At 46.1% G+C, this 13,398-nt stretch overlaps 4 protein-coding genes across 4 annotated transcripts; 1 reads left to right on the top strand and 3 right to left on the bottom strand.

The window, feature by feature from the left end:
• Window positions 1-1,175: 1,175 nt before the first annotated feature.
• Window positions 1,176-2,478, bottom strand: BDV37DRAFT_282475 (D-isomer specific 2-hydroxyacid dehydrogenase family protein; the record flags this gene model as incomplete). Its single annotated transcript, XM_032087063.1, has 4 exons — window positions 1,176-1,750; window positions 1,843-2,129; window positions 2,191-2,260; window positions 2,316-2,478. The coding sequence occupies 4 exons, from the start codon at window positions 2,476-2,478 to the stop codon at window positions 1,176-1,178; spliced, it is 1,095 nt and encodes a 364-aa protein (XP_031942265.1).
• A 1,707-nt stretch (window positions 2,479-4,185) lies between these two features.
• BDV37DRAFT_293619 (uncharacterized protein) lies at window positions 4,186-5,943 on the bottom strand (the record flags this gene model as incomplete). Its single annotated transcript, XM_032089460.1, has 1 exon — window positions 4,186-5,943. The coding sequence occupies one exon, from the start codon at window positions 5,941-5,943 to the stop codon at window positions 4,186-4,188; it is 1,758 nt and encodes a 585-aa protein (XP_031942264.1).
• An 813-nt stretch (window positions 5,944-6,756) lies between these two features.
• Window positions 6,757-10,260, top strand: BDV37DRAFT_293618 (uncharacterized protein; the record flags this gene model as incomplete). The annotated part of the gene is made up of 3 exons (XM_032089459.1): window positions 6,757-8,462; window positions 8,580-8,780; window positions 8,880-10,260. 3 exons carry the CDS (start codon window positions 6,757-6,759, stop codon window positions 10,258-10,260), a joined length of 3,288 nt encoding a protein of 1,095 aa, XP_031942263.1.
• A 1,308-nt stretch (window positions 10,261-11,568) lies between these two features.
• On the bottom strand, window positions 11,569-13,117 carry BDV37DRAFT_282472 (uncharacterized protein; the record flags this gene model as incomplete). The annotated part of the gene is made up of 2 exons (XM_032087062.1): window positions 11,569-13,047; window positions 13,097-13,117. 2 exons carry the CDS (start codon window positions 13,115-13,117, stop codon window positions 11,569-11,571), a joined length of 1,500 nt encoding a protein of 499 aa, XP_031942262.1.
• Between the last annotated feature and the right edge of the window lie 281 nt (window positions 13,118-13,398).

Genomic DNA, 13,398 nt, shown 5'->3' with positions numbered 1-13,398 from the left:
TATTTAAAATAAACATTAGTTAAAATATTACCTATAGAAAATAATAGTTTTAATAAAACTTTTAATTAAAAATGTACTTTCTTTTCATATAAAATTAAGAAAATCTTTTTATATTATTAATAATATATTTTTATAATTAATTAAAATAGTTAAATTAATACTAAATTAATTATAGTTAATTTAGCGTATCGTCTACTATACTTAATAAAAATTAATAGTCTTAGTATTAAATATAGTTAATCTAAATTAATTATCTAATTTTTAACTTAATTATAGTTAAGTATAGAAATTCTATTAACCTAGCTATAATCTAGCGGTTAGATATAATTGACCCTATTAACCTAACCTAACCTAGCCAAATGCCACTTTCATAACTACTTAATATTAAAATTAATTAAAATATTATTTTACCTATAGAAAGTAATAGTTTTAAATAAAATTTTTAATTAAAAATATATCTCTTTTTATATAGAATTAATAACCAGAATCTTTTAATATTATTAATAATATAATATTTTAATTAATTATAAATACTAAAATTAATATTAAATTAACTACAATTAATCTAGTTTACTATCTATTATATCAGATATAAATTTATAATCTTAGTATTAAATATAGTTAATCTAGATTACCTATCTAATTTTTAATTTAACTGTAGTTAAGTATAGAAATTCTATTAATCTAATTATAACCTAGTGGTTAGGTATAACTGACCCTATTAACCGAACCTAACCTGGTCAAATGCCAGTCTATTTATTTCTATTAGATAGTTAAATAAGGCAGCTTAACAAAGAGTAAAGAAATAAAATACCAATTTACAAGATTACTATCTATATAGTCTATCCTTTTATTTATTATACCGGCTAGTTTACATAGATAAGTTAGGCTATAATAAGAGGGTGGGGTAACTAAAATAATGTATTTTAATTAATATATAAGTTCTCTAACAATCTGAATATCCTTGATTCTCCTAGTACTGCGCCTCTCGTAGCTGTTGGCTACTAGCTCCAAAGGAGCCCTTACACTAGCAGCCTTGAGGGAATAGACCCTTTGTTCGATTTCCTTTTCGTCTTTCATAAATCCCTAGGAGCACACCACAGCAGAGGCTCAATTAGCTTTTGTCTCATGGACCTCGTTTGTAGAGCAGATGTTTGACTGGTTCGATCGGTAAATCAACACCTATGATACTCGTTGATCAACTCCTGCCCTTCACGTATACGGGCCAAATTGAGGCGTAGAATCTCTAGTGAGCGAGCCCAATACCGCTTGCCGAATGCACTCATGTGTGAACCGATGTTCACATTTGGCTGCTCCCAGAGTGGGTGTTCCACTGGCAGAGGCTCAGGGTCAGTCACGTCCAAAGCCGCACCTCCCAAGGCCCCAGACTGCAGTGCCGTTAGCAGGGCATCCTGGTCAAGTACCTTGCCTCGCGATATATTAGTTAAGAAGGGCCTCTGTGTGGTGGACTTGCAATGTGCAGAAATGATGTCTAACTCCTCTTTACCTATCAGGTTGGTAGTTCCCGTGTTCAAGGGAAGAGAGACCACAAGGTGATCTAAACCCTGGGCCAAGAAACTATGAAGTGATGATCGGTCTCGCCCGCTATACCACGCTTCAGGTATCAGACCATCTGGATCTCCTGTCCCTGGGATTATAAATCCAGTATCCTTTCGCGACTCTGCCGTTAGCCTTGGTTGTGCCGTGTATACCAAGACTCTCATACCCAGACCAGATGCAACGCGAGCAACTAATTGATATTAGCCCGCAAATTGGAAGACGAGGCACCATTCGCTGCGGTAGCGAAGAAGAGGATATTATTCTTTCATGTGCGTGTCTTACCTTGGCGTCCAATACTACCATATCCTAAAATACCGACAGTTTGGCCCACATTGTCATCAACCCCCCATTGAGATACTTCCTTCAATGTCAGCCAGCGATGCTGACTACTAGCTTCTAGAATCCTCGGATACATTCTTGAGTATGCAAGCCAATTCATGACCACCCACTCTGCAATCGGCGGCCCGTGGATCCCTGAGCTTGTGGACATGCGTATGTTAGTGTCACGGAAGATAGGATGGTTGATCAGATGATCCACACCAGCCGAGAAAGTGTGCAAATACTTCAGCCTACGGTTCCATCATTAGCGACCGTCTGTTGATACTTCCAAAGTATATTCAATTGGCTTACTGGGGAGTTTGATCGGGATGCGGTACAATGCCAAAAGCTGTGGTCATAATGGTTACCCTCTGAAGTAAATCTAACTCTCCTGGTTAGTTGTAATAGTGATTGGTGCTGTTGAGTGGTCCTCTAACCAGAAGGAATAATATCATCGGTGAGCTCCAATGTACCAGGGGGAATCTCAAAGAATGCCACCTCTATAGTAGAAAATTGCTGGCGAATGAAGTCAATTGCTTCCTTTGGTTCTGGCAAAGGAAGGAAGACGAGGAGGAGTTCCCGTGAATTATCTTTCGACATTTCTACCGTAGATAATTCGACTGCGATAAGGTTAAGCTCGCAAGAAAATGAGCTGAGAGAGAGAAAAAGGAAAGGTGAAATCGGTGGTTATATTTAAGTGTGTCGATTCAACTGCCGTGCAGGGTACTTAGTGCATGAGCGGGGAAAAACCCTTGCGCAGGGGTGAAGGGGGGGAAAGCGACTACATATACCGACGCGGCAGTTTAACAAACAAATGAAAAGTTCTACTATCATATAAGCCAATTAAATCTATTTATTAGATCCCGCTTTATTTCCTACCGGTCATAGTCGTCGAAGTGCTCGGATATCGACGGGTAACAAGTTGAAATTCCGAGCAATACGGTGGACGCAATGTATATCAACCAATCATAGGTATTGAAATACACGGCGTATTGCCGACAATTGGGACGAATTTATCAAGACCCCCCACAAGGACAAATTGGTATGTCTCGCACCGCACTGTTGACAAAGCAGCTGTGAGCTATACATTGAGGGCATTGGCAGTGATGGGATAGGCCAGGAGCTTGGTACCCATATCAGGTGCCTTAGCGTTCCTGTAGAGCAACCAGAAGCTCCTGCGGAGAGTGCTACTCCATGTATCAATCCAACTTGCAAGTACAGCGCCCTGAAATGGGCCATGTTTGGTTGTAAGCACAGTCCTGGCAATCTAATCATTCTTTCACGTTATTCGTCTTATCTTCATACAGAATATCTTACAGAACGCATTGCTTACTCTTTCCCTTTTGTTTCCACTGTAGATGCTTACTAGGAGGCACTCTATAGTTGAACTCATTCTGTTACACCTTCCCACGGAAAGCCACTTTTTTCAACACCGACAAACGGATATGTTAGAACATTATGGATACGAAGTTAATTTCTGAGGAGTCACGACAAGAGCCATCTCAAGGTAAATGGATACCGGCGCCGGTGGTGACACCACCGCGTTGAGCACCGATGAACACATGTCCAGTTCGAGGGCAACAAGGGCATTCCGTTTTGGTCCGTGCGCTTGGCAGATAATTGCGAGCATGGAAGGTCCGGTGAAGGGGACCGACTGCATATTATGCTATGATGATTTAGACAAAATATGCGCGTCTAGTTTTGGACCAGAGTTTGGTGGTGCTTGTCGTGTATATAATTTACCAACTTAATCATTCTCCATTGTTTTAACTATCCCACAAAAGACTGTATCATTCTCACTGGATGTTTTGCCTGTCGCAGTATTGCCGGACTAGGTACGTGACTTCTAGATAGATACCTTCTCTTACCACCTAAGTCTAGGCTGCGGCAAATCCGCTCCGTTGGATGTCAAAGTCATATCCACATCCAACCTATATCTGTAAATACAACAACAATCCGCATTAGCATAATGTTGGCTAATTTAACTTGTTTTGATATTTTATATAACCCCTATACAGCTAGACTTCCGCATAACCGAACTTGGGTCGAAGGTCTTGACCCAAAATCAAACCCAGCCTGGGTCCGTGTTGAACTTCCTGGATGCAACTCGGACACAATACTGGTACGACAGTAAAATATATTTTACTATAGTAAATAGCTCTGCTTATGAAGATATCAATATAGATATTATTACCTCTTCTGGATTCGGACACAGTCTGAGTAATCTTTATCTATCCAGGCCTGGCATGGGTCACTCAAAATATTCCATTGACAACATCAAACCTCGATCTACCCGGTATTGGCAGGCTAGCTGGGGTTTGCATAAGTAACATCACACACCATATCCTGGTAATCCGAGAACTTGACCGACTTGTACGCGAACGCCTTTGACCCCGGAAAGATGAAGGACTGCAATTTATCTCCGTCGATTGACTGCAATTCGGGTGGTGCAAGATCGACGCCCTTGAGACCGTTCACCACGGCGTTAATCCCAGAGAAGGTGTCAATGAACAGGCTCCTGTCGCCTCTCTGTGAATTGTCCTCATCGCTGGACTTGCCTTTAACGGTCTGCAAACTTCCATGATCGCTAATCTGAAGGTTATATGAGACGGTTGACTTCCTGTCGATGGCATTGATGTCATCTTTGGTCAGGTTCTTCTGGACGAAGAAGCGGACAACATGATGCTGTTCAATCGTCATGGAACTGCCCTCAAAGGTGACGGAGCAGTTATATTTATTCCAAACCTCCACCGCTCCGTACAATCGGAACAGCCCACTATGGGCTTTGTCCGCGCCATAACCCTCATAGGATATATGGATGACATCCTTATCCTTCTCTGTGACTTCAATCTTATCGGGGTCCTTTCCATATTCTATCCTCACAGGAAAGAAGTTAATATGTGGTTTCAAGGGGTCGTCGTTATCGCCCGTAACCTTGACAATGGGATGTCCGCAGTACATTTTGGCATGGGATACCAATTGGTCTTTGAGGTAGGTGGCAAAGGTAGTCCGGTTGATGGCCATAGTCCCACTCTTGGTTGCCTTGTCTTCGGGAACAACCCAATTCCAAGTGAACTTTGGAAGAGATGGATTAGACGGTAGCTTCTTATTGCCAGTAAGGCAAAAATAGTCCAAGGTTCTGAACATTTTACCGTCTTTCGTCGTCTGCAGACTGACATGGCGCTGGTAGTCACTCATCACCAATTGGGAGCTGTCTTTGGATTGCGCGACGGCCGTGATGGCGACAAGTGGAAGGCCCCTTTCGGCTGCAGACTTGCTCCAAGTGCCACTGAACGTCTTCTGAAGAAGAGGTAAGACATCAGAGCCCTTGTCGAGGCCGGGAAAATCAGGCGTGCTATCGAGTGTGGCGCTATCAAGGTCGTAGAGCAGCTGCTGTAAGCTGAAAGCTGTGTCCTTGAGGTTCTTCAGCTTGTCTTTTATTTCTTGCTTGACAGTTGGATGGTTGTTTAGGTATGTTGTGTTCAGTTGTGTGTCCAAGTCTGCTACCTTGAGATTCACCTTCATCTCTGCATACCAGGGCTTGCCGGGTGGCTGTCGGTGGAGGACCAGCGTGTGGTCAGAAGACCCCCATCCACTAGGGATCTGCAGCTCAATGATGGATACCTCCGAGCAGTACAGCCTGAACCGTACATGGGTTGCATCCTCGTCGGCAAATTCCACAATGTCCAAATCCTTGGGCTGCATACCTGGTGGAATTCCCATCTGCAACTTAATGCCATATCGAAATTTGGCATCTACCAGGGGCTGCCAGATCGATTGATCAATCTTACCAGCAGGAGTTGTGAATGGGTTCACATTTTTAGTGAGTTGGAGGAGCTCCTCCAGTGTGATGCTTTTGTCCACATTCCCTTGGCTGTCCACCAGGAAGCAAAGATACTGGACCGGTTGATCAGAGTTATTGAAGTATGCACGGAGACCATCGTTGATGCTGGTCTCGGTAGTTGAAACGACAAAATCGTATCCGGTCTTGATTGTTTTGTCGCCATTTTTAAAGTCGTAGTGGAAGTCAGAACCAGACAGATGTGATTCTGCGTCGGCGCCCATGATGTTTCAGATTAGGGGTGTTGGTCGTTTGTTTGAGAGGAACGATAAATATAAAAGAGGTCTTCGATGGCTCTTCGTGACCAGGAAGGGCGCGCTCGCTGCTCTCTAGATATACAACCTCACTCCATCCTTTCGAGTACACATTTATTCTCCATGTCACGGTGAGCAAGTGGGGGGCTGATCAATTGTTGTTACGTGGCACATCATGCAAGCGCCTGTTTTGGGTGGAAACGAAAAGACATAGCAGCTGAACATCCAACTGATCAGCATCAGATTCACTGATAAGACGTCAAGGAAGGAATTGAAAGCGGACCAGGCAACAAGGCAACTTTCGGAGACTCATATCTTTGCACGGGCCAGAGCTTTGCTGGCATCGCGGGGGCTGACACTGAAGCTTTCAGCTCATGCCTGCAGACGCCCAGTGCCAAGGTTTGTAGATCCACCCGTTCATGCGGGCCAATCGTTCCGATCATGCGTTGTTCAGCTGCTCGATACCCGCCGGCAAGGCCCGAAGCGGACGAATCGATCCTTGACCGCAAATGTGTTCTGTACTGAAAGTAGAAAAGATAAGCCCAGTTTCAGCTGAATACTTCCACCTTCATTCGAAGCAACTAGTGGAACTTAAATCCCTCATACTAACACATCCGGTCAGGTGTCAATGGGGAACACATCCCCATAGCAGACAGGATGAGTTAAGCCGATTGACAGGCTACATATATAGTCGTCTCCGCGGTGTGGATGGCAATCAGAAAAGACTTGCACCCCTCCACCCAGGATACATGCCAGTTACTTCGCTTGAATTGGTCGACCATAATGGCCTCCACAGACAATTCAGGAAAGAGGTTTCGTCTGACCTACGACACCGAATTGATCCAAAATTATATTCAGGGCGAGATAGTCTCCCCGAAAAATAAGTTCGAAGCCCTCCAGACAAAGGATGGCCACACTCTGCTCTTTGGCGTCGACTCTTCCAATATATTCCATGTCATCGAAGAGAGCAGCGGCCAACACAGTACAGGCTGGGCGCTGATCGATCTTTCCACAGCGGCGATCAGCTCTCAACTACCGGGAAAGAAGGATACGATGGTGAGGACATTCGACGTCGGGCAGAGTGTTCTCGATCAAACCATCGGAATGGCCATGGCTGCTCGAGTGGAAGGGAAAGACCACCTTTTCGTATCCCTGAAGAATTCCAACTCGGATACGTCCTGGATAAAGAACCCGGAATGGACATTGGTCCCGTTTGATGCCGCCAATGAGACACAACCAAGCATTACCGTTGTAGGTATCTGGTTTGCAGAGACAGATAGTCAGAAACAATACCTTGTTGTTGATATTGATCGATCTGGATCGTCCACGATGAAGGATATCGCACGCTACTATGTCGATCCGTCTATAACTTCTGGTAGTCGCTGGGTTAAACATGATGTCCCGGTCGACATCGCCGCCGGCTACTATCAAAGCTGTATCGGACGTGTGCACCGTGGCAGGATCGACGGAATCTACACTACTGGAACCTCTGGAGGCAGCCCCCAGCTTGATTATGTGCCGCTTGAAAACATCTTCGGGGATGGACCGCCCCTTCCAACCCGGTTCAAGCTGCCAGACAACAAGATCCCATCCGCTATAGCCACTGCTCGTAAGGAAAATGGCGAGACAGACCTGTATATGCTCAGTGGCGAGACTCTTTATCGCATAGCAGCTGAAAAGCAGACGGATGATGCTACCGCGGACGCCGTTCTGACCAATAGCCTGCTTTCTGGAACTGGAGTGCTACGCGCCATGATCCACCAAGAAGTGTTGACTCTTTTCGGAAAGAATGGGAGTGATCAGGTCTATTGCCTTTCATGCAACATTGAAAAGGTGGCTGATCAAAGAGCATGGAATGTCCCAGTTCCTATCTGCAACGGAGTCGAGCAGATTTCGGCGTACGTGAACAGGGCAGATGGGGGAAACACCATATTCACATCTGGTGGGGGCAGGCTAGGCAAGATCACTCAGGACATCAATACTCTGTGGAAGTCACAGAATATCAAGCTGGCACCATCCTCAACCACTGAAAAGGCCCTCGTCTTCAAATCTTACACGACCTTCATCCATGTGATGGATGACAATGAATTAGCGGCCAGCGGTGCCACTCTGAAGGTTTCAACAGCCTCGCGCACACCCGTCTATATCAACGGCTTGTATTACGTCCTTGGACAGAGTCCAATTGAAGTCAAGGCAGACAGAACCGGCTTGATGACGGTGATCGAGGAGACGCCGAATATCAACGGTGCAACGCTCACAGTATCAACGGATGGAGGTAGAACAAGTACTGCCATCAACCCGATGAATAAGTCCTTTGAAAAGCTTGGAAAGCTCGATTCCAAGGACTCCCTGCGTGATGCCAGCTTTCCATCGGAGACGCGTGGCGGGGGGGTTGTGGGAACACCGAAGAAAAGTCCGCTGGTAGAGCAATCGACCAAGGATAGCGACCTCGACAAGGTCGCCGCAAATATGGCAGGGCTGAACAAGGCGTACTCTCATGTTAAAACTGCCAAACCCGCAGGGCGAAGCCTTCACGGCAACCTCCGAGCCATATCAGGCGGGGACTTCGGTAATGATATCCTCATCGGGATTGGGGACATCTTCAGTTGGCTCGAGTCTGGTATCGAAGCCGTGGTAGAGGTTATTTGGCATGAGGCAACACAGGCATGGCACTTCGTCGTGACGATCGCCGGGGATATCTACCGCGCCATTCTAGACACAGTGGAGGCCGTTGTTGCTGCTGTCGAGTGGATTTTCAATGCCATCAAGACGGCGATCAAAGCGATTATTCAATTTATAGAGTTCTTGTTTGAATGGGACGACATCAAACGGACCAAGAATGTGCTCTACAATATTTCGAAACAGTTCTTTCAGCATCAGATTGACAGCATTAGGGACGCCAAGAGCACCTTTAACAATAAGATTGAATCTGTGGAGAAATCTCTCAACGAATGGGCTGACGTCGACTGGTCACCTCTTGGGGATAGCATCAGCAAGCCTGCGTCAAGCAGCAGCAAAAGCAACTCCCAGAATCAAACGCCTGGCTCTCAGTTGCTAGTTCATCATTACAAGAACAACGCCAACAGTGTCAGTGTTGTCGCTGACTCGCCGTTTTCTGGGGATATCAATAAGGACCCGGCTCAGAAAGCCCTTAACGATCTACACAGCGCACTGTCTAAAGAAGATAAAGTGATTTCCGGCTTTCGCGACCAGATTGGAGAAGTGGCCAAGCAATTCGCGACAATGACCATCGAGGACGCTATCAAGAAGATCGTGGCTATCTTAGTTGATGGCATACTTGCCAGCGTGGAGGTGGTGGTCGACGCCCTCCTGGATCTGCTGCAGGATCTGGCGACAGCAGTAGTGGGTATGGTGGACGCAAAGCTGCATATCCCCATTATTTCTGATATCCTGAATGCCATTGGTATCCCAGATATCTCTTTCCTTGACCTCTTCACCTGGGTTGCGGCTGTCTGCTACACCGTCGTGTATAAGATCGCAAAGGGAGAGCCTCCCTTTCCGGACAACAAGGATGTACAATCTGTGATCGATGCCAGCAGCTGGAATGATCTAATTAACAAATTGCATCCTCCTGCAACATCCTCAGTCGCTTCAAGTGCCCTCTATGCCATGCCCGCCTCGGGGCTCGCCTCTGCGTCAGCTATGACTCCCTCAAGCAAGCCAACCGTTCTCCAGGATGTCATTTTCATCACCGGACACTCCGTGAGTGGAATATGCGGAGTCCTTGGTGCATTTGTAAACGCCGCAGAAGCTGAGTTTCCAACTGGCGACAACCCGATGTCCACACCATCAGCCATCCTTGGGTTCATTGGCGCAGCATCTGAAGCCGTGGCCGATATTGTGTCACCAAAGGATCCCCTTGAGGAGCCTATCTTCAGTGCGCTTAGCACCGCCACGAGTGTCACGACTGCAGTCTCCAAATTTGTGTTCAGTAGCTATGGTCAAAAAAGGCTGAGCAAATTGGGATTACCCACAGCCGAAGACCCACGCGGTATGGGCGCGGGGATTAACGTGTTACTGGTGGGTGTCGGTGCCGCCACAACAATCAAACATTTTGTGGAGCTGGCCAAAGATCCAGCTGGAAAAGACCGGTCAGCTGCGATTGTCGGGGAAGTCTCAAATCTGACTTCTTATATCAGCCGGATCTCGTATGCATTGGCTGTCAATGATATCGAGGAAGACACGCGGCAGGTAGTCATCGCAGTTATGACTGTGAGCAATTTAATCACAGCCGGTCTCCAGATAGGAGAGGCGATTGTTGATTAAGATTATTTATATATCAAGCTTAGCCATGTCGTTGTCCAATCTATATGCGGTTTCTCCTTCTATGCGACCGACTCAAAGAAACGTTATGGAACTGTATTCGTAGCTTTTCAGATTCGAACAAAATACTCGTGTGGGTAGAATTAGTTGATTGGGTTCCCCGCTGGGACCCCGTAATTTCTGGGGGTAGACCCTACGGAGTAGATCTAGAGGAGTTCCATAGTGGAGCGGACTAGTGAGATCTGTGAAGGAGAAGCTTAGAACTATGTAGTGAACCGCGGTGGCAATAGTACCTTACGAACAGACGAGTCTACAAGTAGTTCGTTGAATGACTGCCGATACCACAGAAGCGTGTGCTGTCTAAAATCTACTTGTTGTACAGCGAGAGTGGAATCTGAACATATATTGTTGGCTAGGAATGACGACCAGTTCAAGTGTAATATTTTTGAATCAAGCACCTATAGATTAACGCAGCTATGTCGTCTCACAGATGGATAGATCGATGTTCAACTGAGAGTGGACACGCAATGTATGTTGAGGATAGAGACCGAGAAGCTATTGTGTCAGTTTGGGCACTTGGTTATTACGAATATCGAGTGCCCAACCAAGGAGCTGTGTGATATCCAGGTGGTGGGACCCCGAGATGTCAGTCAGCTTTAGATATGGAGCCGGAACCCGCCCGAACGATTTATAGCATACATTATTCCTCGCCATGCGCAATCACGCTGGTGCCCAGCTCCAGGATACCCATTTGGCACCTCCGTATCTCATGGGGTACCTTGCCCACAAACTGACTCCTGTGAGTAATAGTTCCTGACCGCTAATATGTGCGTTTTTCTATACTCCAGTCTCAACACATGAATCGTCATGTACATATTATGTAGTTGTGAGACTCTTGGTCTACCTAGCCCAACTGAGTAGATATTACAACAGTTGTATTCAGCAAACCTCAACGTATCACTTGAAATTACGAGTCACAGTTAGAAAAAATGTGTATTGGGATATTGTCAATATAAAAGATCCCAGACTTATAAGTGCTATATATTTTTCTTGTCAACAGTAGTAAGGGCCAGCTGAAAGCTTCTTTGCGTTGTCTATTGTTGAATATCTTGATGCCTGCAATAAATATATATATTGAGCTTGAAGGCAATTATAGTTTATACTTCCAACCCGTTCGAAATGCTCTGTAAGCACTAAAAACGACTCTCACCCGATAAGCTGGGTACAAAAAGAAATAATACTATTATTATAAGCAGGCATGCAACAAATAGTCGTTGGGAAGTGACGGTTCTCTGATTCAAAATGTGGACCTTAGCTCCCAGACTTCGGGGCGTTTGGGGACGGCCCCTTATCAGGAGTCCAGATCGTGTGGCCCAGATCCCCCTCCATGAAGGGGTCTACCTGAATGATTTTGGTGACGCGGGGGTTCCGAGTAAGAGCCGGATACTCCCAGCCTCCCCACACTGAATTGGCTGGAAAGGCAGTCCCATCAAGCCCGGATCGGGTGAAGAAGTACACATCTCCCTGGGCATTCTCGGCGAATGCTTGAGACAGTCGCCGCCCGAATCGATCCACCATTGCTGGTGTGTTCATTTTGCCCATTTGCGCGCGAGACCACTTTTTATCAGTCGCGCGATCGATTGCAAATCCTTGGCGTTGAGTAGATTTCTGAATATAACGTTTATAGTGTTGTGTCGAGAGTGTAACTCCATTCTGACCATCAAGACTGCTATAGAAGAGGCTATCACCCTTTTTGACTTTGCCATATTCTCTTATATTCGCACTGAGGTCTTGGAGCGTTGGGACGTTATCAAATACCTTGTATTGGGGTTTCCCCCAGTTCTTGAGACATTTCAGTCCTGGTGCGCGTTTGCACTGTGCCTGAGAAGCTAAATCATTTTCACTCCATGTATTCTTGAGCGCTTCATCAAGCTCGGCTTGATTGGCTGCTTTGAGCCCAGCATCTTCCACAATTTTGGCGCCTTCGTCAGGCACGTGGGGACCTTCGATGGCCGTGGCATCCTCGTGGAGTTTAGAGCCCCCTTCCGCACGATGGCCTTCTGCCGGTTCTTTCCCTTTATAGTGCGTATCACCGACTGCCTTTCTAGCCTTGGCTGCATGTTCTGCAGCCGCCGCTTCGTACTCTGTACCTTTAGCTGCATCAGCAAACGTGGCCGCTTTTTCTGAAGCCTCCACTGCCTTAGCGATGGATTCAGCACCATCTGCAGATGCTGCTGCAACCTTAGCAGCTTTCACGGCGAATTCAGAAGCCTTGATCGTTTCTGCAAGCTCCCCAACTCCAGGTATCGCCAGAAGCATGTCAAGAATTGTTGGATGTTGGACCATATTCAGACCGATCCCCAGGATGAAAAATAATGGGTCGTCGGACGGGTTCTTCATGCCATCCTGGATGCAATCCTGGATCTTTCGTCTTGCAAACCACGGCACTACATTGTTAAAAATCCAAGTTTCACCCTTGTTCACCTCTTTCATCACTTCTCCTATTACTAGTATGTCACTAACAGGTGTATTCAAGAAATGCCACCCTTCACGAATAACTGGGTATTTGAGGAAGTCGGTGATTTCTTGTTGAATTGTATGGAACACAGACTGGAATGCAGGTGTCCCAATACATTCCAGGATAATGGCATGAACACCAGGGATGGAGATTTCTGAAATCGCCCTACAGGTCTTGCCGTTCACGAAGTCAACGAATCCTTGTCCGAATGTTTCGGCAACATCGACAATAAATCGCTCCGGTAGGGTTAAAAGATCAACAATTTTGCTGAACTACGATTCCTTAGCGACAGTGTAAACGTATCCAAGAGCATGAACTCACCGTAACCTGTGTTTTGGACATAGGGCATGGCCCAAGACACTTCCGGCATGTCCCCTGACTTGGCGCATAACCTCGGGTGCACGGGGAAGGGCTGGGGAAAATTGAGCGGACCTCAATGTGGTTCTCCATGAATGGACTAGCTACTGTGGAGCCTATTGCCAGCAGGGTAGGCCCAAGCCAGCGAAGATGCATGCTGCTAAGAGTGTTTGCTGATGACGTTTGGAAAGGGGAGACGCGATGGTAAAAGTATGGGCATTTCTCAAGCTGTGCGACGGAAATGGAGGGGCCTTATTATACCTGGG

The sequence above is a fragment of the Aspergillus pseudonomiae genome (assembly GCF_009193645.1).
Source record: "Aspergillus pseudonomiae strain CBS 119388 unplaced genomic scaffold BDV37scaffold_27, whole genome shotgun sequence".
NCBI classification, from domain to species: domain Eukaryota; kingdom Fungi; phylum Ascomycota; class Eurotiomycetes; order Eurotiales; family Aspergillaceae; genus Aspergillus; species Aspergillus pseudonomiae.
This window is presented reverse-complemented; position numbering and strand designations above follow the sequence as displayed.